At 33.1% G+C, this 23,500-nt stretch overlaps 3 protein-coding genes across 5 annotated transcripts; 1 reads left to right on the top strand and 2 right to left on the bottom strand.

The window, feature by feature from the left end:
• Positions 1–376: 376 nt before the first annotated feature.
• LOC124439816 (vacuolar-sorting protein SNF8-like) lies at positions 377–9,478 on the bottom strand. The gene is made up of 9 exons (XM_046990072.1): positions 9,307–9,478; positions 8,302–8,352; positions 7,004–7,142; positions 6,793–6,845; positions 6,364–6,415; positions 6,223–6,295; positions 5,938–6,079; positions 1,096–1,170; positions 377–687 (listed from the first exon to the last, which is right to left on the bottom strand). Exons 1-9 carry the CDS (start codon positions 9,358–9,360, stop codon positions 595–597), a joined length of 732 nt encoding a protein of 243 aa, XP_046846028.1. The 5' UTR covers positions 9,361–9,478; the 3' UTR covers positions 377–594.
• Positions 9,479–9,654: 176 nt separating this feature from the next.
• On the top strand, positions 9,655–12,711 carry LOC124439815 (SAP domain-containing ribonucleoprotein-like). 2 transcript variants are annotated; one of them, XM_046990071.1, is made up of 11 exons: positions 9,655–9,673; positions 9,765–9,820; positions 10,222–10,321; positions 10,923–11,074; positions 11,371–11,432; positions 11,520–11,586; positions 11,675–11,748; positions 11,844–11,883; positions 11,994–12,065; positions 12,141–12,218; positions 12,311–12,711. In XM_046990071.1, the coding sequence occupies exons 2-11, from the start codon at positions 9,773–9,775 to the stop codon at positions 12,347–12,349; spliced, it is 732 nt and encodes a 243-aa protein (XP_046846027.1). In that variant the 5' UTR covers positions 9,655–9,673; positions 9,765–9,772; the 3' UTR covers positions 12,350–12,711. The 2 variants fall into 2 exon arrangements, with proteins under 2 accessions (XP_046846027.1, XP_046846026.1); XM_046990070.1 differs by having other exon boundaries at positions 10,920–11,074.
• Positions 12,712–12,983: 272 nt separating this feature from the next.
• On the bottom strand, positions 12,984–22,184 carry LOC124439814 (sterol O-acyltransferase 1-like). Of its 2 annotated transcripts, none has more exons than XM_046990069.1 (14): positions 22,020–22,184; positions 21,737–21,795; positions 21,466–21,611; positions 18,189–18,236; positions 17,980–18,087; positions 16,940–17,210; positions 16,526–16,592; positions 16,181–16,328; positions 15,318–15,455; positions 14,743–14,878; positions 14,455–14,553; positions 14,240–14,372; positions 13,442–13,593; positions 12,984–13,267 (listed from the first exon to the last, which is right to left on the bottom strand). In XM_046990069.1, exons 2-14 carry the CDS (start codon positions 21,776–21,778, stop codon positions 13,202–13,204), a joined length of 1,554 nt encoding a protein of 517 aa, XP_046846025.1. In that variant the 5' UTR covers positions 21,779–21,795; positions 22,020–22,184; the 3' UTR covers positions 12,984–13,201. The 2 variants fall into 2 exon arrangements, with proteins under 2 accessions (XP_046846025.1, XP_046846023.1); XM_046990067.1 differs by lacking the exon at positions 22,020–22,184 and adding an exon at positions 21,875–21,977.
• Between the last annotated feature and the right edge of the window lie 1,316 nt (positions 22,185–23,500).

Here is a 23,500-nt window from a genome sequence, read left to right as displayed (position 1 = left end):
TCAATTAAAACAATCAATCAGTCAAAGAGAATATGTATCTCGAGCATATGCAACCCTCGACCTTCGGTCTCAGGCTTGCACTGATCAGCTCTAGAGTTCTCCCAAAAGTCTCCTCGGCTTGCATAAGCCTGTGCAAACACAGTAAACATCTTTTATTTCTTAAATAATTCTTTAAAAATGGCTATAATTAGAATTTTATGTTGCGCAATTGTTTTTCAAAAAAGAGATATACTTGGAACAAGGCATACTTCGTGGGCACTAAATCACGTTCTAGACTCGACGGCAATTTTTTCTTGACACGACTTTAATATAAATGTGAATTTCATTCACATTATCAATACTTAAATATTTTAACTAATGACAACTGTAACATTGATTTTAACCTGTTGATACCAACAACTAACAATTTTATTATTTTTACAGGAGAACGAGCTTGTTCATTCTCCATGCATTAAACTCTTTCCCCGATTTAGGTTTTCTCAATCTAAGAAAAGTTGAAATTTTTAAAAGACATGCAAGTACTAATTTTTGTGTACTCACGTCGTTCAACTTGCTTTCCTTAATCTCGAACATCACAAAAATATGGAAAGATATTTAATTATTTTTAAACAATCCAGGAAACCAATATAAACGGTCTTTACACTCTTGATCATCAATCCAAATCATTCCTTCTTGAATCATGTGTTCCTAAATAACAATATGTGTTCCAAAATAAGCTGTGTTTCTAAATATCAAGTTGTTTCAAAATAAAATATGTGTTCCACCGCAAGCTTGACATTTATTACTCATCAAAACAGCTAATACAGGTAATATTGCATCGGCTTAGCGTCCTTGTACCTTAGAGAAGCCTAAACACAAACAGTCTTGATTATAAATATACATACTGTATGTCTATAGTGCTCCATGCGGATGGGTAGGTGGGACTCAAGTCAAACTGGATGCAACAACAAAATGATCTTAATATAACCTACACCACGCGCCACAATGATTCACAATTGGGCTCCCAAGGGTGTGTGAGAAAATATTTTCCGCCTTTTCGTTCCTCAGTCGGCAGGAAATACTTCACAATCAAATAAAAACAAAATTTCCACTCACCAACACATGTTCAGCACGTTTAATTTCCCATCCTAAAGTATTCGTTATTAAAGATAACGAAATGTTGGAAGTTTCCTGTAGAAGAGTTTATTCATTGTTAAATTAAAACTTTGAACCATTGTTTTCCCCACCATATAACACTGTATAAAACATTGTTCCATATCCTACAACACTGTGTAAAACATTGTTCCATATCCTACAACACTGTGTAAAACATTGTTCCATATCCTACAACACTGTGTAAAACATTGTTCCATATCCTACAACATTGTGTAAAACATTGTTCCACATCCTACAACACTGTGTAAAACATTGTTCCACATCCTACAACACTGTGTAAAACATTGTTCCATATCCTACAACACTGTGTAAAACATTGTTCCATATCCTACAACATTGTGTAAAACATTGTTCCATATCCTACAACACTGTGTAAAACATTGTTCCATATCCTACAACACTGTGTAAAACATTGTTCCATATCCTACAACACTGTGTAAAACATTGTTCCATATCCTACAACATTGTGTAAAACATTGTTCCACATCCTACAACACTGTGTAAAACATTGTTCCACATCCTACAACACTGTGTAAAACATTGTTCCATATCCTACAACACTGTGTAAAACATTGTTCCATATCCTACAACACTGTGTAAAACATTGTTCCATATCCTACAACATTGTGTAAAACATTGTTCCATATCCTACAACACTGTGTAAAACATTGTTCCATATCCTACAACATTGTGTAAAACATTGTTCCACATCCTACAACACTGTGTAAAACATTGTTCCACATCCTACAACACTGTGTAAAACATTGTTCCATATCCTACAACACTGTGTAAAACATTGTTCCATATCCTACAACACTGTGTAAAACATTGTTCCATATCCTACAACACTGTGTAAAACATTGTTCCATATCCTACAACACTGTGTAAAACATTGTTCCATATCCTACAACATTGTGTAAAACATTGTTCCATATCCTACAACACTGTGTAAAACATTGTTCCACATCCTACAACACTGTGTAAAACATTGTTCCACATCCTACAACACTGTGTAAAACATTGTTCCATATCCTACAACATTGTGTAAAACATTGTTCCATATCCTACAACACTGTGTAAAACATTGTTCCATATCCTACAACACTGTGTAAAACATTGTTCCATATCCTACAACACTGTGTAAAACATTGTTCCATATCCTACAACACTGTGTAAAACATTGTTCCATATCCTACAACACTGTGTAAAACATTGTTCCATATCCTACAACACTGTGTAAAACATTGTTCCATATCCTACAACACTGTGTAAAACATTGTTCCATATCCTACAACATTGTGTAAAACATTGTTCCATATCCTACAACACTGTGTAAAACATTGTTCCACATCCTACAACACTGTGTAAAACATTGTTCCATATCCTACAACATTGTGTAAAACATTGTTCCATATCCTACAACACTGTGTAAAACATTGTTCCACATCCTACAACACTGTGTAAAACATTGTTCCATATCCTACAACATTGTGTAAAACATTGTTCCATATCCTACAACACTGTGTAAAACATTGTTCCACATCCTACAACACTGTGTAAAACATTGTTCCATATCCTACAACATTGTGTAAAACATTGTTCCATATCCTACAACACTGTGTAAAACATTGTTCCATATCCTACAACACTGTGTAAAACATTGTTCCATATCCTACAACATTGTGTAAAACATTGTTCCATATCCTACAACACTGTGTAAAACATTGTTCCATATCCTACAACATTGTGTAAAACATTGTTCCATATCCTACAACACTGTGTAAAACATTGTTCCATATCCTACAACACTGTGTAAAACATTGTTCCATATCCTACAACACTGTGTAAAACATTGTTCCATCCTACAACACTGTGTAAAACATTGTTCCATATCCTACAACACTGTGTAAAACATTGTTCCATATCCTACAACATTGTGTAAAACATTGTTCCATATCCTACAACATTGTAAAACATTGTTCCATATCCTACAACACTGTGTAAAACATTGTTCCACATCCTACAACACTGTGTAAAACATTGTTCCATATCCTACAACACTGTGTAAAACATTGTTCCATATCCTACAACATTGTGTAAAACATTGTTCCATATCCTACAACACTGTGTAAAACATTGTTCCATATCCTACAACACTGTGTAAAACATTGTTCCATATCCTACAACATTGTGTAAAACATTGTTCCATATCCTACAACACTGTGTAAAACATTGTTCCATATCCTACAACACTGTGTAAAACATTGTTCCATATCCTACAACACTGTGTAAAACATTGTTCCACATCCTACAACATTGTGTAAAACATTGTTCCCATTGTCCACATTTGTGTAAACATTGTTCCAAACATTGTGTAAAACATTGTTCCATATCCTACAACACTGTGTAAAACATTGTTCCATATCCTACAACACTGTGTAAAACATTGTTCCACATCCTACAACATTGTGTAAAACATTGTTCCACATCCTACAACATTGTGTAAAACATTGTTCCATATCCTACAACACTGTGTAAAACATTGTTCCATATCCTACAACATTGTGTAAAACATTGTTCCATATCCTACAACACTGTGTAAAACATTGTTCCACATCCTACAACACTGTGTAAAACATTGTTCCATATCCTACAACATTGTGTAAAACATTGTTCCATATCCTACAACATTGTGTAAAACATTGTTCCACATCCTACAACACTGTGTAAAACATTGTTCCATATCCTACAACACTGTGTAAAACATTGTTCCATATCCTACAACACTGTGTAAAACATTGTTCCATCCCAACACTGTGTAAAACATTGTTCCACATCCTACAACACTGTGTAAAACATTGTTCCATATCCTACAACACTGTGTAAAACATTGTTCCATATCCTACAACACTGTGTAAAACATTGTTCCATATCCTACAACACTGTGTAAAACATTGTTCCACATCCTACAACACTGTGTAAAACATTGTTCCACATCCTACAACACTGTGTAAAACATTGTTCCATATCCTACAACACTGTGTAAAACATTGTTCCATATCCTACAACACTGTGTAAAACATTGTTCCACATCCTACAACACTGTGTAAAACATTGTTCCATATCCTACAACACTGTGTAAAACATTGTTCCATATCCTACAACACTGTGTAAAACATTGCTCCACATCCTACAACACTGTGTAAAACATTGTTCCATATCCTACAACACTGTATAAAACATTGTTCCATATCCTACAACATTGTGTAAAACATTGTTCCACATCCTACAACACTGTGTAAAACATTGTTCCACATCCTACAACACTGTGTAAAACATTGTTCCATATCCTACAACACTGTGTAAAACATTGTTCCATATCCTACAACACTGTGTAAAACATTGTTCCATATCCTACAACACTGTGTAAAACACTGTTCCATATCCTACAACACTGTGTAAAACATTGTTCCATATCCTACAACACTGTGTAAAACAGTCTTCCATATCCTACAACACTGTGTAAAACATTGTTCCACATCCTACAACACTGTGTAAAACATTGTTCCATATCCTACAACACTGTGTAAAACATTGTTCCATATCCTACAACATTGTGTAAAACATTGTTCCACATCCTACAACACTGTGTAAAACATTGTTCCACATCCTACAACACTGTGTAAAACATTGTTCCATATCCTACAACACTGTGTAAAACATTGTTCCATATCCTACAACACTGTGTAAAACATTGTTCCATATCCTACAACACTGTGTAAAACATTGTTCCACATCCTACAACACTGTGTAAAACATTGTTCCACATCCTACAACACTGTGTAAAACATTGTTCCACATCCTACAACACTGTGTAAAACATTGTTCCATATCCTACAACATTGTGTAAAACATTGTTCCATATCCTACAACACTGTGTAAAACATTGTTCCATATCCTACAACACTGTGTAAAACATTGTTCCACATCCTACAACACTGTGTAAAACATTGTTCCATATCCTACAACACTGTGTAAAACATTGTTCCATATCCTACAACATTGTGTAAAACATTGTTCCATATCCTACAACACTGTGTAAAACATTGTTCCATATCCTACAACACTGTGTAAAACATTGTTCCATATCCTACAACACTGTGTAAAACATTGTTCCATATCCTACAACACTGTGTAAAACATTGTTCCATATCCTACAACACTGTGTAAAACATTGTTCCACATCCTACAACACTGTGTAAAACATTGTTCCACATCCTACAACACTGTGTAAAACATTGTTCCATATCCTACAACACTGTGTAAAACATTGTTCCACATCCTAAAACACTGTGTAAAACATTGTTCCATATCCTACAACACTGTGTAAAACATTGTTCCACATCCTACAACATTGTGTAAAACATTGTTCCATATCCTTGAGTTGAAATATGAAAATGCTTCAATTTCTATACTCACATTTACGAAAGTAAATGTTAATAATTTTTATCAGACCTTTACGTAATTTTTCCATTTGAATGATTAAAAGAGCTATGCTGCCTTTTTTTATTAATTGAATAAGAGAAAAAATCATTGTAGAACGAAGTAAACACAAAATAAAATAACTAGCCAATTGCTAGACTTATTCTGGATTTACAAAAAAAATACCCTCTCAACGCATGCGCATTAATTTCAGCTTTCCCAATCTTTTGCCCACCTGAACACGTGAGGGCAACTTGAAAGCCCAACAATATATATTATAGACATAGAAATAGTATTTACCTGTGACAGTTCTAATACAGTGGTATGATCCATATTTAATTCACCAGGCACAGATTGGACAATACGATTCTGTCCAACAGGTATAATTTGAAAACCACTTCCTAATGTATGAAGCTTTTTTATGGCCCGTGCCAAATCATCTCTTAAAAGTAAATAATGAATCCTGTAAGTCCGTCGACCTGTCATGTAAGTACATGATGAAAAAACTGCTGGACAAAAAATTCATACAACCTACATGACGTAGATTTGATGAGATAAATTTCTATTCAAAAGAAATTTACTCACACAGTAACATCTTGTCTGGATTTTCCTCCTCCTTTTAACAATAAACGATGTAGTTCATCAAGAGGCAAAAGACCTGAAGAAACAAACAAATTCTGTCGTAATCTCCTTGACAATAAAACAAAAAAATTCTGTTCTACTTACCTCCATTTCTTGTTCGTGTTGCCATACATATTTCAATTGCTTGAATACCAAGCTACAGAAGAAAATAACAGAATTTCACATTATCAATAAGACAGAGATTAATATAGTCGGCTGAACGAATATAAGAATCAAGTAAATGGTTTGAACCCGGGAGTATCGTTATATGTTTGTAAATGTCGATCGTCCAGGTTGGTATAGTCCTGAGAAGGACTGTTTTTGTTGTTGTTGACTGACGTTTCGACAACCTTAGCGGTAGTCATCTTTATCTTCATCTTTTGACTCTGAAGATGACTACCGCTAAGGTTGTCAAAACGTCAGTCAACGACAACAAAAACAGTCCTTCTCAGGACTATACCAACCTGGACGATCTACAATTACAAACATGAATATAAGAGTCACTAAAGTAATGACAAGTTAAATATGATTTACCTCATAGTAGAAATCGCCGACTCCTAACATTTCTGCCCAAAATCCTTTGCTAGCTAAATGAATATACATGAAATAATAAACGCAACAGTTCATGGGTCTTACGTAAAAACGCTTTATCGTTGGAGATAGAAAATTCATTGTTTTTATTGCAAACTATTAGTAAATACGTTCTTGATAAAACTTTAACTTTGATCAAATCTTGGAAACTTACATGCTAATGGATCAACTCCAATCCTAGCACACATTTGTTGAAAATGTCCGCGAAATTCGGCATTTTTCTTAATATCCGACTTGTGTTTTGTAGCAAATTCCTCCAGATATGTTTTGAACGACTCCAATTGTTTGGACATCTGGTTTTTCAATATATTTTATTATTTTACAAGTAGCAAATAATAGTGATTACAAAGAAATGTTAAATAAGCACTTCATAATTGTAATATTTCTTACGCTATTATAAAATGATAAAAACTATAAAATGCGCTATGGTATGGACAAGAAAAAAAAGCAATTCTTGCAAAGGGCACCATAAAATTTTTTTGGTTTAACCAAAACAATACATAATTCATTAAAACAGGCGCTAGATGAAAGAAAAAACTGTATTAAAAGAAAAATATTTGTTTTAAAGTACTTAGTGATGATATCAACTTAGTAATACAAACAAACAAACAACATTTGTATACCGGCCAGTATTAATCCCCGCCAGGGGGGTTGACCGGTCCATGAACTTTTCTACGCCAAACGTCTCTATCTCTCGCCATATCTCTCGTTATACCCATCGCCTTCATATCACTGTTCACAGCATCCATCCATCTCTTTCTCGGTCAATCCTCTCTTATCGCAAAGCCAACACCATTCGTGCCACTTCCGTTTCCCTTCCAAAACCACTTAAATCTCGCTCCATTATCTTCACCCTTTATGACTCTCGTACCTTCACCTTTAAACCTTACCTCCTGAAACCCACACACATCAACTTTCCTTCTCTTCAACATGTCCGCCACTTCTACACTCCTTCCCTTCATTGTCCCAACGTTCACTGTGCCAAGGGTGACACTTCCACCAACATTCGTAGAACCAACTCTCACCCCCGAGTTTTCGACTATCGATCCGGAGATTCTTCGCACCCCCTGCCCACTGAAGGGCTGCCGGGAACTGGGGGCCATGTCTTCTTTTCCAAAGTTCATGAATTTTGTTGGAGCAAAAGTTTTACGGTAGGATGCCCTTCCTTACACGAACCCCTTTTAGTCGTCTTTTACGACACGCAGAGGATACGTTGGCACAATTCTAAGCTGGCAACCACACGGCTAATGATCAACTTAGTAATGACCTAAGTAAAATTTTGTGCCAAGATTATAACTAGGATATCTACAACTACAACAATTTAATATAAATAAATGTGAATCAAATGATCGGAGGAATAGATTCATAATGATTGACTAGCTAACATTTCCCTTTGATAAAGAAAAACTCCAAATAGCACAAAGTTTAGTTTTTAATAAATGCCTGCTTTACCTGAGATATTTGGGCATCAGCAATATCATTTCCTTTTTGTTCAAACTTTGCCTGTAATGTTAAGTAGAAACATAAAACATGTTGGTTAAAATCAAAATTTCTATCAAAAATTCTACATATTTTACAAGGGAAGTGGCATTAAAGATATGTAGGCAGCAGGCTATGATGCTGCAAACATTTCTATTCATGACATAACTTTGTATATCTCACTTCTCAACAACAACAGGATACAAATGTGATAGCAAAAATATAAACTATGTAGCAATTGCATACCCAACCCAAATATGTACATACTTTAAAAACAATAGATTTCTCACAAAATAACAATGATAATGTTCCAAAACTAGCATAATACGTAGGTATAGAACATGCAGGGCAACTACATTACCCTGTACTACAATGTAAGGAGATGAAAGATGTCAGTTAAATACAAGTTAAGCAAAAAATGCTAAGAATAACATTGGGTTTGATCTAAAAGGGCAAATAAAAACATGAGAAAGCCTTGAGGGCATACATATTTTTTATTACCTCATCACCAAGACTTTGAACAATAATCAGACTAAGTTATGATTAGGAATAATGCAAATGTTATTTGTAGCTCCAGACATGCATGCAGGTAAATAAGCATATGGTATGGGTCTTCTACAACTATTCAGTGTAAAAAATAACAAAACTAATATCGTTTTCTGTCAATTAGAAAAGTGCAGGAAGAAAAAAGCATAACATTTGACTATAACTCCTACATGAAAGTTTGAGAAAACTGGGCTTTTAAGATTGCAAATTTTAAATCTTGACTCTTGAGAGCGCAGTTTACAAACTTTCCAGTCTGGGCTATAACCAAAAAAGTGTCCTTCCAAAAAAATGACCAGATTTAACGGTGAGGAAGTGCTGAGATAGATACAACAACAACTAAGTCAATGAAGAAAGAAAGAACAACAGATAAGACTACAAGGGCAAAGTACATACATAATTTTTCAAACACAGTAAGTACTTTTTCAAAATTACCTTAGCAAGCCTCTGTTTATTTATGGCCCCGATTCCCCCAGGTCCTCGTCTCATGGCTGTTATTCTCTGAATAACCAAAAAAAGCCCTTGAAAGTTTGGGACACAAAACCGAACTCCATTCAACAATTAAACTTCAACTGTGATTAGAAGTCGAAGGAGACTATTTTACATCTATTAGAAGGCTTTCGAGATCAGAACAAAAATAGACCGTGTAATGTGGTCTGAGTCTCTAAAGTATTTTTAGCGACAGTATTAACAATAAAAGCTCTTGCCAAAATTATTCAAGTTTTTAAAATACTAATGGCAACGCAAAGTAAGAAATATTTCAAAGAAAACATTTTGGAAATTGGAATGTAAAGTTAGAAAGGTTCGTATATATATGATATACAATTTAACGTCGAACCCATCGCTATCCCCTAATATCAAGATATTATCATATTATCCTTCATTTCGTAAAGATTTCATAATGGCGGACGACGGACACGTGAAAAGCAAAGATTTGAAAGATTTAAAGGTTGCAAATTTTTTGTGCGTTTCTTTTTAACTTTGTTTTGAAACCCTCATGAATCATACATGCAGTGGCTGCATACGATTGAAAAGCAAGCCTAAAACTCAATAGCCATTTTCCATTTATGATTTGGGCATTAGCATCAACTCCGAAACTCACTCAGAGGTCTGAGTCTTTAATGTTCGACCTCTTTACGCTTTTTGTCACGAATGAAAAATGCATCCGTTAGTGTATGAATTTTATGTTGGGAAAATTGACTATCGCAACTTGACTAAATCGGCGTCAATGTGATTTTTGAATAATAATGGTATTTTAAAATAGGAAAACGTTGTGTGAAATTAACATGGAATACACGCTGTGTAACCAATCATATAGTTTAATAAATACCTTAATTTCATCTATTTAAGGTTGTTGAGCTTCGTAAAGAATTGCATGAGAGAGGATTGAGTATTACTGGCAATAAAAGTGACTTAATTTCTCGTTTGGAAGAACATCTTTTAAAACATGGTATTAGCAGACATTGATTTGATGTCATCAAATTATCCTTTTGTTGTGTTTAGTTATGTGTTTGTACCAGAATCTTCAAACAATACATCAATAACCATCATCAGAGAATATATATATAATATATTAATCCTAACACGGTTTTTAATATGCACATGAAAAACATGTCCATACGCAGTTTAAAAGAGATTTGACTCGTCTCCAATCCCTGTGAGCTTGGTAGCTCGACAGGTAGAGCGGCGGACTAGTATCCCAAAGGTGCGAGTTCAAATCTCATCCAAGTCACATGTTTTTCATGTGCATATTAAAAATCGTGTTAGGATTAATATATTATATATATACATCAATAACATTCTACAATGTTTCTGCCCTTTGAGTGTAAACAAGAAGTTATTTTCTCACATTTTTATTAGATATACATCGGGCAATCATTCAAATTTTTTGCCTTTTTTAATATTGGCATTGATTTTTCTCGCTAAAATAAATAGACTTACCTAAATCCACCTGGAACTTTGTTATGATCACCATACAGTTTTAGTTGATTGGAAACTCAATATATATTTAATATTATGAATCATAACCTTATTTTTTCAATTTGAAGCAGATGAAGGAGAAGAAATCGAGGTTGAAGAAGGAGTATTTGATAGTGAGATTGAAAACATAACTACTGATCTTGAACACGATGACTTGACTGAAGATACTTTTGATGAGCAAGACAGTGGAAATGATTCAAAAAATGAGCAAACTGATGAAAAGGTGGAAAATTTGACAAATTTCATTTAATATTAAATCTTGGATATGTTCACATCAGTGGCAGATCCATTATCAGTCATATATTATAGCTACTCATTTTTAATTCAAAATGCCTTTAAAACAACAATATTTGTTATGAATTTCCAAAATTTTACTAACTGAGGGAATTGCCTCTAAGGTGTTTGGAAAAGTAGATGTATTTAAGAATAAGCAGTAATTGGCTTACCCTAAATTTGCCACTGGTTCCCATGGCAACATCAAACTATAGTTAATGATTGTAAATTCCATTTTTTTATTAGTCTGATGTACCAAGTGAAAACATTCCTCCAGATGATGATTTATCAAATGTTGAAGATAGCTTGTGAGAAATAGTTATTTGCTACTAGTATACATAATAAACGTATACCATATTTAACATAGGCTGCATAAGACTTTCAATTTGTTATAGAGAGCTGATCAAATCTGATGAGCAGCCAAGAAAAACTCCATTGACCTCCCTAAAAACAGAAAGTGAAGTATGTAGAATATATTTCTTCTATATTTGATTGTTACTTTAAAGCATTAGGTTTTCTTACTTTGTTCTTTGTCTTGTTATTTGTTTAGAGAAAACTAGATCGACAAAAAAGATTTGCTATTCCTCTTAATGAAAAACAAAAGAAACTTGCCAGAGCTGAAAGGTTAGTACTTTTATATTTATAATATAATGTCACAACTGTAGTTAAATTTTTTCAAACAATGAAATTAACATCAAAATATATCAATGTGTATGTAGATTTGCCATCAGTGGTAGCAAAACTGAAGGAATAGTCAGGGTTTGTATGGATGAATGCATAACTTTCTTTCCTATAATCATGGAATTTCACTAAATTCAATCTTTGTCAAATATTGCTTAAAAAACAAAATTTTAATTGTTCTTTTAAAGGAATCAAGTCAATTGGAAAAATTATCAAAACGAGCTGAGCGGTTTGGAGCTGTCTCTAAGGCTGTTGCTAAAGTACATATTAATTTTCTTTTGATCTTGAAAGTTTGATTTCTAATGCTTTTGTAACATGTTTGGAAAATTTTTCAGACAGTTGAAGAGGAGAAGATGAAAAAGAGAAAAGAAAGATTTGGTGCTTTAACATCAGCCTTACCATCTGATGTTGAGGTATAAGTCTAATGCTCTCATATGTACATTTAGCTTCTCGCTTTAAGTCAGTTTCCACCAAACAAAGAAGTTGAGATTTAATTCTTATTTAGACAAGAAAGAAGATGAGAAGTGAAAGATTCAAGTCTTGAACATTGTGCAAATGACTATGTTTTACTGCACATTTAAAATTCTTCATTCATAGACATCCTATAAAGTGTATTTTTCATATAAGATAAACATAATCTTACAAGATGAATCACATTTATCAATCATTGTTTAAAACATTCAAGATATTCCTATAGTTGTAAAAAACAGACGTGGTTGAAATGCATTTGTCATGGATTTGGCAAAATTCATTGTAAACAATGTTACAAATTAGTACCTTATAACAATAATTTACAACTAGAAGACAATAACTTTGCTCATCACTGCAAGTTGTACATAGAGTTGCTCATTTTGAGATTGTAAATTCTGTCAAGTGTTATTGGTATAAACGGTACAGTTGATACTATTTGTGATGTCGTTTGCTGATTTCAAAACCCTAGCACTTTATTGAAAAATTAGGAAATTTTCGACCAACACAATTTCAACGAAAAACCAAAGATTTTGTATTTTTACGTTGAATATACATTACGTTATTTTGTATTTTTACGTCGAAATATAAGCGAAGGTTTGATGGTGTTATGTAACTGATTAAAGTAAATTAAATGTTTAATCTAAAATGTTATTTGCATGTTTCGTGGAATGTTACCAGGTTATTAGGTCGAATAAATTAGCAGGTCATTTAGGTCAGTATTTCTGTCATTCTATTCTTTTTATATAACTCTATTTACACGATAGAAGCTTGGTTTCCCCAAACCAGACGCTTATAAAGAATTAAGAAACTATTGAAATTGGTGTTACATGAAAAACTGACATTATTCATGCAAGAAATAAAAGAGTTCAAACCACTGCACCAGTAATGTTTAATTCAATACCTGAAAATGTTCAACGAAAAAAAATCAAAAAACGGAGCTATTTGATATGAAGGCCCAGGATCTTGGAACAAGAATCTCCCTCAACGAATCCTAAAATTTGAAATGACATGTACAGAAACATATAAAGTTGAACAAATTTGCGTAAAGATGATTCTAATTTTATAACGCTAAAACTTAACTCAAAAACAAATTTGTGTTTCTCAAAGACCACGGATTTGTATGGACTTTGCGTTAACGAAAGAAACAAAAAACTATTCAACTTACATTTGACTTTGGATTATTCTGTACAGCAAACCATTCAATAGAATACAACACCATTAACATACCACTTCCAAAGATTAATGTAACCCACATAAATATATTCCAACCAGGAGAGACATTTTTGCCTTTTCTTGGTTTCAAAAACACGAATGAAACTGGAAACGAAAACGAAAGCAGTTCAAAACGATGTCAAAATAATCGTTTCTTAATGAATAAACCACCTTAGCACATGCAGGTAAAGGAATCATGTTTAGATAAAAATCAGACATCATAAAACTTTATAGTGTCATTTGTTGATACATATCTCTTTCGGACATGGGCCGTTCACAAGAAAGAGCTATATTGTTGAAATAAATTTTTTTGCGTTTTCATTTCCAAAACAAGAAAAGAAATTCGGGCTTCATCTTTAGTCACTTTCTACACAGGCATTTTAACACAACAAAAATCTCGAAAACAGATTGTAGTCTTTGATATCCAAGAAGTCTTTGTTATATCCATGCAGTGTATCGTTTATATCATAAAAAAGCTAAAGATATGCAATCTAAAGAGTTTATGTGAATGGCGTATTCTTGCCACCTTATACAATAAGTAGCGCGGAAATAGGAATAGAAAAATTTGTATACAGAACTAGGTAAGAATAAACAAACATATGTTGAAAGTTTGAATGAAAGAATAACAACTTGGTGTATGTATTCAGGAATGTATTCTACAATAACTAAATCTCGATGTTCCGCGCGAAATAATAATTCGAAGGAAAAGAAAAAAATTCAGATAATACTTTCATTTTTTTAATAAATTTACCTCCAAAACCAAAGAACGAGACGAATAACGCAGGGAAAAAAAAGTTGAATGAAATTATCAAGACGTATTCGTGAACGAGAGCTGAGATTAAAAATGTTATAATCATTGCAATATTTCTATTTCTTCTGAACATCTATAAAACAGAAATAATAAAATAAACTACACAAACATTTCTATACGTAAAGTCTACGTAATAAAACACTTCTGTCACTAACCCAATGAAAATCTCGAAAACAGTAAGCATACAGCCAATCATGGACAACAACATTCCATGTACGATAATAATTTGCATACGATGTGGAATTCCACCAGTCCTAAAAATACAAAGTTACGTTGAACTAATCTCGGAATTTTCCGCCTAGTGCATTTTTCCAAACACCATTTTATGTCAAAATGCTGTTTCACGTTTTCAATATGTAAATTACAAATAATTAATTTTCTTTTCTCTTTTGTTGTTATTATTAGTGTCTTAGGTAGGTAAACATTGCAATAATACACGTTACCTTGTAAAACATTCTGTCAGCAAACTTGAGCATTTCCGCAAATGCATTGAGCCAGGAATGAAGAATGCAAAAAAATCCAAGAACAAGAACAAGGGTTCCAGGTAACATGGTGTTGAAAATAGAAAGAACAACCTTTCTACGGAGATACGTAAAAAGAAATAAAACATGTTCCTATTGTATGTAAAATTATAAAATATTTATGAGATTATGAGATTATAACTTCACCAGATTCTTTTTAAGAATTAAAACAAATGTTTTACATTTTCCTCTAATATTTATTGAATTGATTTGCACAGGCTAATGCAAACTCAGGTATAGACCAACTCGATAAGGTATAGACCAAACTCAGGTATAGACCAACTCAGGTATAGACCAAACTCAGGTATAGACCAACTATAGACAAACTCAGGTATATACTCAGGTATAGGTGTGCGTGAGCGCACACGTTTTACTGTAACTATTTTAGAAATAATTTTCTCAAATAGGAAAAAGACTAACAACCTGTATGTCAAAGACAGACAATGAAAATGCCATATATAAAATGATCTACCAAATATTTCATTATATAAACTTACTTCAAATTAGGAGGATTATTTCCCATATCTCTGAAGACCGGAACACAGAAACGGACAAAGATGTAGTAAGTATAAAACACACAACCAAGAACTTGAAGAAAATTCGTCACAACATAATGCCAACGAATCTTTGATGTTCTATACAAATACATGGATATTCCTGAGGAAAAAGTTTACCAATCGATAATATTTATCAAAATTGAAGTTCAAAAAGTTAGATTAAATACAAAATACTGATAAAAAACAGTCGTTCAAAATAGGCCACTTTATATATGCATATATAGGCAGGGACTTGAGAAACCATGGGTGTGTGGGTGTCCGTTTTGTAGTGTTTTTGTAGTGTGGGTGTCCTTTAAAAAGGAACACCCACAAATTATACTCCTTGTTGTAACGTTAACGATACAATGTCAAGTTTTAATAGGTGCAGCAAATTTTTAAACTAATGAACAGGCTCTTCGCTTTGATATGATTGGTAAAGTTAAAAAAAAAATTCGATAGAAAATAACTAAAACGTAATAACTAAAATAGCGTTTGTGAGTTATTATCACAGAAAAAGCTTCGAACATCCACAAAAGCTTTAAAAGCTTCCAAAGAACTTGCGTAAAAAGTGCTTTGATACACCATCGAGAAAATAAATCTTTTATAATAATACCTAGTAAGGTATGCGTATATAAAATAAGTATAACGACTTTAAAACACACAAACGACAGAAAAGGACTTACACACAGAAAGTGAACTTGTATGGAGCTGGAGTATACACAATGTGTTTTATTTGGTTCAGCTACTTTGTAGCTACTTTCTCTAACAACTTATCAATTTTTACTTCGGTGTAGAGATTATGTATGAACATTATAAACACTTACTGTGGGTATGAATCTCTGTAAATAAGAGTTGGGGCAAAAAGGAAATAAAGAAACTGACTAAAACCAGGAATGTTTCTATCTTCTTTACAAGCATCCTCATTATCCTCATCTTCTGATTGTTCGTTATCACTGTTCTTTTTGTCCGAACCTATAATTTCAAAATTCAAAAGCTTTCATTTGATTTGTAAATTCGTTTTTAAAATAATTTACGTATAGTACTATCTCAAATGGAAAAACCTTAACAATGTTGAAAATAAAGAACTGAATATACGAATATTTCATTTGTTCTATTTCATGCGAGAGATGAAAGTAGATGACAGTAAAAGGTAAAAATGATAAAATTACTTGAAGAAGCAAGAACTCTAGGGGCAACTTCTCTCACAAATGCGTGAAGTTTCATATAAAACCGAACCTAAAATAAGAGAACATATGAATATAAAGAATACCCCAATCATTCACGTAAAACATCTACCACAAGTTATAAATTTCAATAGAAACCTGTTCCATGAGGAACATATAAATATAAAGAATACCCCAATCATTCAGGTAAAACATCTACCAAAAGTTACAAATTTCAATAGAAACCTGTTCCATGAGGAACATATAAATATAAAGAATACCCCAATCATTCAGGTAAGACATCTACCACAAGTTACAAATTTCAATAGAAACCTGTTCCATGAGGAACATATAAATATAAAGAATACCCCAATCATTCAGGTAAAACATCTACCACAAGTTATAAATTTCAATAGAAACCTGTTCCATGAGGATAATAATTCGGGAGACAGGAGGTAAATCATGCGCGTAGATCACATTGATAGGAAAACAAATGAGGAAAACCACATAAGCAATGAGAATTCCCAACCAAATAAAATCCACGACTTTAGATGATGGAGAACGCGTTGATATCCAGGCTTGAAACAATGGATACGCCGAAAGGAGTTGCACTTGCATGGCTATCCACGTCAACAAAACAACAGGAACATTGCCAAAAGCCCAGGTCAAAATACTAATGTCTATCACAAACCTTGCAAATACAAAACACACAGGTGATCAAGCAGAATTGTCGTAAATTAACCGTTTAGCTGCAGTACCGCTCACGTGTATTTAACACTTTTTTGCGTATGGTACGCGTATGATACAAATATAATGTGCGTATAGTTAGTTGTTTTCTTTTCAGTTGTTTAAACTAATGCAATAAAAAATGATCTGAACGCCCTTCTCTATTAAACGTTTTCTATACGGGTATCATACGCACATTATATTTGTATCCTACGCGCATGTTAAGATACACGCGAGGGGTACTGTAGGTTGCACGCGTATGTTAAGATACACGCGAGCGGTACTGTAGGTTGCACGCGTATGTTAAGATACACGCGAGGGGTACTGTAGGTTGCACGCGTATGTTTAGATACACGCGAGGTACTGTAGGTTGCACGCGTATGTTAAGATACACGCGAGGGTACTGTAGGTTGCACGCGTATGTTAAGATACACGCGAGGGTACTGTAGGTTGCACGCGTATGTTAAGATACACGCGAGGGTACTGTAGGTTGCACGCGTATGTTAAGATACACGCGAGGGTACTGTAGGTTGCACGCGTATGTTAAGATACACGCGAGGGGTACTGTAGGTTGCACGCGTATGTTAAGATACACGCGAGCGGTACTGTAGGTTGCACGCGTATGTTAAGATACACGCGAGGGGTACTGTAGGTTGCACGCGTATGTTAAGATACACGCGAGCGGTACTGTAGGTTGCACGGCTAACAATGTGTATTAATAATTTTCAAATTACCTTCCATGATCAATGTAGTCGTAAACAAGAGTGTTAAAACTAAATACAATAAGTATTGCAACGAAAATGTTGTAAATTGTGCGAATATGGGAAACTTCCAGCAAAACACTAAAATAAAAGAAAAACATGATATACTCATTTTTCTACTACACACGAAACGAGTTTTGTCGCTTAGTCAGATATAAAAACAATAGTAGTATTTAACATACGTAAGGACAGACTGCTGTGGTTTGAACACTTTTCTTGACTCCATGGAGCTTAAACATGAAGAAAAATAAAATTTCACCGATGAAGCAGTTTCAATTTCAATAAAAAGTATAATCATTAGGGAGAGTCACACATCAACATACCATAACACTACCATGATGTAAAATGAAATAATTACACATTAAGTTGTAATAATTACACATCAACATGCCATAACATTACCATGATGTAAAATGAAATAATTACACATTAAGTTGTAATAATTACACATCAACATGCCATAACATTACCTGATGTAAAATGAAATAATTACACATTAAGTTGTAATAATTACACATCAACATGCCATAACATTACCTGATGTAAATTAAATAATTACACATTAAGTTGTAATAATTACACATCAACATGCCATAACATTACCTGATGTAAAATAAATAATTACACATTAAGTTGTAATAATTACACATCAACATGCCATAACATTACCTGATGTAAATTAAATAATTACACATTAAGTTGTAATAATTACACATCAACATGCCATAACATTACCTGATGTAAATTAAATAATTACACATTAAGTTGTAATAATTACACATCAACATGCCATAACATTACCTGATGTAAATTAAATAATTACACATTAAGTTGTAATAATTACACATCAACATGCCATAACATTACCTGATGTAAATTAAATAATTACACATTAAGTTGTAATAATTACACATCAACATGCCATAACATTACCTGATGTAAAATAAATAATTACACATTAAGTTGTAATAATTACACATCAACATGCCATAACATTACCTGATGTAAATTAAATAATTACACATTAAGTTGTAATAATTACACATCAACATGCCATAACATTACCTGATGTAAATTAAATAATTACACATTAAGTTGTAATAATTACACATCAACATGCCATAACATTACCTGATGTAAATTAAATAATTACACATTAAGTTGTAATAATTACACATCAACATGCCATAACATTACCTGATGTAAATTAAATAATTACACATTAAGTTGTAATAATTACACATCAACATGCCATAACATTACCTGATGTAAATTAAATAATTACACATTAAGTTGTAATAACACATCAACATGCCATAACATTACCTGATGTAAATTAAATAATTACACATTAAGTTGTAATAATTACAAATCAACATGCCATAACAATGATAAAATCTCCAAAACGTAAAATTAAAATATCAATAGTTGAATACAACAGACATAAATTTCAATTGTGAAAGGCAGTGGTGAGATGTGCTGTGCCTGTATCATTGAGATAAGAAATAATACTAAAGATGGCATCATAATACAACGTGTAAGGCAAAAAATGGTACGCGTAGGGGGACAAATCCCATTCCAGGATGTTGACTGGTCAAGCGACAATAACAAAGTTTTCGGGTATATTTTGTCCAAATATTATAGTGAATGTTATCAAAATTAATTTTTTGAACTATGTTTTTTATCGCAATCTTAGATGGTTTAAACCACTCGTATTTTGCAAAACATATTTGTGTTGCTTTTAAACATAAGTCGGGAGTGTTGATTGATAAAAACGCCTTTTTCGTCGTTAATTCAGCCGGTAAGAGACTTCAAAAAACATATTTTTGTCATCTATACCAGGAAATGTTAAAAATGGTTAAACTATGTGAATATGTGGGTGGTAAAAATAGAAAAACAAGCAAGAACAACATAAGCGCCTTCACGAAGCAAGCTCGCGTTACACCTTTCCCCCACGTCCCTTCTATAGGGGAGGGGGGGAAGGGGGTATGACATAGGAGTTCAAAGTACATGGGAGAATGCATCAAGGTGAATGGCAGACTAACAGACAAAATTAGAAAGGAGTCCAATGGACTACGATACTTCAGCTGTGACATTGACATTATGTAGTAAGGATAGAGAGCATAAATTAAGTTACTCTAGAGAGATGAAGGAATGCTTTAGAAAGTCGACAAACAAAGATAAGTCAGAAAACACAGAATACACATGATTGAAAGGGATCTAAATGGTACAGTAAGATTACGGAAGCAGAGATGAAGGTGGAGGATTTTACTATTTTATGATCAACACTCCAGAGCATTAAAAAATGTGAAAAGAAAAGTGAAAAAACATGTGAAAGCAGAATGAAAGGTATGTTACAAAAATCAAGATGCTGAGGTGAGATCATCAGACTCCGGATCAGAACTAGACTCCGGATCAGGATTAGACACTGAATCAGGATGGCCACATGCAGCAAATCCAGGTATTTTCGTAGGATGCTAAGTTTAGAACTTAGCACTGCATGACCCTAGAGGCTATAGGCTACAGAGAAATACAAAACAGGAGGTATACATACAAATACACAAAAAGAGGCAGTTTGAGACAGGAGTCGATATATTATAGAGAAAAGATCAAGGCAGATGATTGGCAATTGTAACCTCGAAAAAGAACAAGCCAAAAAAAAAGATGAGGAGTCACTTCACAAGCTAACTTTTCCAATCACACAGCTATCTGAAAACCATGATTTTCATTTTAAGAAGTACATTACTCCAAAAGAGCTTATATTGGAGTATTTGTATTACATATGACATTTTTAAATGATGTAAAACATTCACAATAATTTTAATAATTTAATGATCCTAAATACCAATAAAATTAGACATTTATATTTATAAGTATACTAGCAAGCATTTATTATGACAGCAAAAACTTTCATAGATTTGTATGCATTATAGCATGATTATGCTAGATCAATCTTTAAAATAGATTGTTGATACAATCCTTGGTTTGCACTCCAGCAATATTCATAAAACTTAATCAATAGCAATTTAAAAATTGAAAAATGAGCCACACAAAAATATTTCAAAACAATAGTTAAATAAAAGGTCCACATTTTAAAGTGGACCTTTTATACACAACTCTGTCAAACATGAATGTATAAGAGTTGAATGTGTGAAAAGCTTTGACAAATGTAGTGAAAATCTAAAATTTAAATATTAATAAATAAAAAAACAATAGATTGTACAATTTAAAAGACTCAAAACTCCCTTTTTTAAATCTTGTGGTGTGACGACAACACTTATTATTTAACAATAATTTCCCGTTAACAAATCACAAATGTTAAAATCTGCGGTACATTTCAAATGTTCATTTAAACGCTCCGTGGAGAAATTTGAAATTTCCCGTCATAAATTCATGTTTCATGTCTGTCCACAAACAAGTTATTTTGAAAATACATTTCTAAATAGAGAACCAACTTACTTCCTTGTAGATTGATCTACGATGCCTCCATTTCTAGTTGTTTGGCCAACAGACCCAACATTCTCTCTCAAGAAATCTTGAAATAAATCATCCATACTCGACTCAAAGCTGTCTTGAAATTGTCGAAGCAGCTTCTTCTTAACATTCTTTTCAATCACGGCATCATAAATGTTATTACAAAAATATAAGTAACATGGTCATAGTTTTATTCTCTAGAAATTTTGTTATTTTATCTCATGTAAAAAATATTACTTTAAGAATTCAAATATACCTCGGCTTTCGTCTTTAAATTTTGCTGTTTCATTTCGTCCATACTCTGCCAAGCAATTTCTACAGCAAGTAATTCATATATGAAATTTTACGTGGAGTAAAAAGATCACTTATTTTCCGTTACTTTATTTACACTTACGTTCGGGAAACTTATTTGAATTTATATTCTTCATCGTTAAATCGGAATAAAAATAAACATCTTCCGAAATGCGATTTGTATAATGAATAATAACAAGTCAAATATATGAATAATAACAAGCTATTTTCCGCAACAGTAAACTTACTTCAGCTATCAGTAATTGCGAGTCTTTGTTCAATGTTCTTATGAACATTATGAATAACAAGAACCACACTGTCGCTTGTGTTAAAGTGCATGGCAAAAAATGGCATTCATACAAACAATGTCGACCTGAGCGTAAGGAACAAGAATCGATTCAATAATCCAGACACTTGATTTTGTCCGAATGACTTGATTTTAATCCGAATGACTTGATTTTGATTATAGCTTAAAGTAAGGCTAGTGATAAATTTTGCAGATAGAAATTACACAAAACAAACTTTATGCTCACTCGTAATGTTGTATAAAAGTGATGAAGCCTTCAATATTAAAATTTACTCAAATGCCGAACTCAGAATTGAAGGTTGTTGCACTTATCCTATTTATGCAAAAACTTCACCTTTCTGGTCATGAGATTTGTGGCTCCGGAAGGCACTTTTAGGCCGTGGACGGTGGACCAATGCGCTCAAAAACATAAATTTCGCTGCACACCTCTCACAAATAATGAGTTCTTTCACAGAGTTAGAGAATAATGCAAAAGCAAATAATCAGAGTGGCCTCAAACAATAAGTGTACACAAGCAGAAATTTACGTTTTTATTCACGATGAAGTCATCAATAGCTATGAAAACCAAAAAATTTGCAAATTCCAGGAATTCTCAATACCATTCGATAGACTAGTATGAAATGAGTAAAAAGTATATCACACCGTTCACTTTCAGTCACTCGTTTATGAAGCATCAACGACTGTTAACCATTATGCTGACTCAGCATTTTAAGGTCTTGTCTTATACCACCAGGCAGACCTGCCAACTCACCTGGTTTTATCTGCCATCACATAAATATTAAAACAAATCTTCAGAACATGAGATTTTCGATCACTTTCATCCGTTTTAAATTTTTGCTATAACTTGTATTTAGTAAAATAATTTTGAACAAATCAAGTCTAAGTGAGTGTTTAATTGAGAATTCTATTCACCTACACATTAACGAACAGAAGAACTCGTTGGAAGAGAATAGAGTGTTTTCGTCAGTCGCCGGTCATCGGCAATTTGATGTACTCCCCCAACATGGCTGATTTGACTTCACATACACACACTCTATTGTACATTTAGTACAAAGCACATTTTTAAATCTTTCACAAGTTTGATATTAGTAAATAATATTAAATATGTATCGTTGCTTCAGCTATGTTTAGTTAATTTACTTCATTATGTAGCCATACTTGACAGGCTACCCACACGTACGCACTACGCATCTATTTTTACTAATTGCATACAAAGTGAACAACCTTCCTCGACGTTTTTAACAATATTCATTCTGTGGCTTACTATTTTGTATTTCTTTTTTTATATGAAGGGAAATGATTTTACAAGTAACGTTTATCGTTTACCACATTAGAATAACATGAATTTGTGTAATGCAAAGATAAATATCTATTATTGAAAATAAAAAGTGAATGAAACAAATAAAAAAACTCTACGTAAAA

Source organism: Xenia sp. Carnegie-2017, unplaced genomic scaffold, assembly GCF_021976095.1.
Source record: "Xenia sp. Carnegie-2017 unplaced genomic scaffold, XeniaSp_v1 HiC_scaffold_2, whole genome shotgun sequence".
Taxonomy (NCBI): Eukaryota; Metazoa; Cnidaria; class Anthozoa; order Malacalcyonacea; family Xeniidae; genus Xenia; species Xenia sp. Carnegie-2017.
This window is presented reverse-complemented; position numbering and strand designations above follow the sequence as displayed.

Bases quoted from the DNA above. Each gene is read 5' to 3' on its own strand.
- LOC124439816 (XM_046990072.1), bottom strand. From the start codon at position 9,360: ATGAGACGAGGACCTGGGGGAATCGGGGCCATAAATAAACAGAGGCTT. The intron at 6,846-7,003 runs GTAAGTTTCCAA...ATATTCATTTAG, and splicing joins TGGAGTTGATCCATTAGCAT to CTAGCAAAGGATTTTGGGCA. The intron at 6,416-6,792 runs GTAAATCATATT...TTTCTTCTGTAG, and splicing joins TCGGCGATTTCTACTATGAG to CTTGGTATTCAAGCAATTGA.
- LOC124439815 (XM_046990070.1), top strand. From the start codon at position 9,773: ATGGCGGACGACGGACACGTGAAAAGCAAAGATTTGAAAGATTTAAAG. The intron at 10,322-10,919 runs GTATTAGCAGAC...TTCAATTTGAAG, and splicing joins AGAACATCTTTTAAAACATG to CAGATGAAGGAGAAGAAATC. The intron at 12,219-12,310 runs GTATAAGTCTAA...ATTCTTATTTAG, and splicing joins CCTTACCATCTGATGTTGAG to ACAAGAAAGAAGATGAGAAG.
- LOC124439814 (XM_046990067.1), bottom strand. From the start codon at position 21,908: ATGAAGAATATAAATTCAAATAAGTTTCCCGAAC. The intron at 21,796-21,874 runs GTAAGTGTAAAT...TACTTGCTGTAG, and splicing joins TTCAAATAAGTTTCCCGAAC to AAATTGCTTGGCAGAGTATG. The intron at 16,329-16,525 runs GTAATTTTATCA...TTGAAATTATAG, and splicing joins TAGAGTTCTTGCTTCTTCAA to GTTCGGACAAAAAGAACAGT.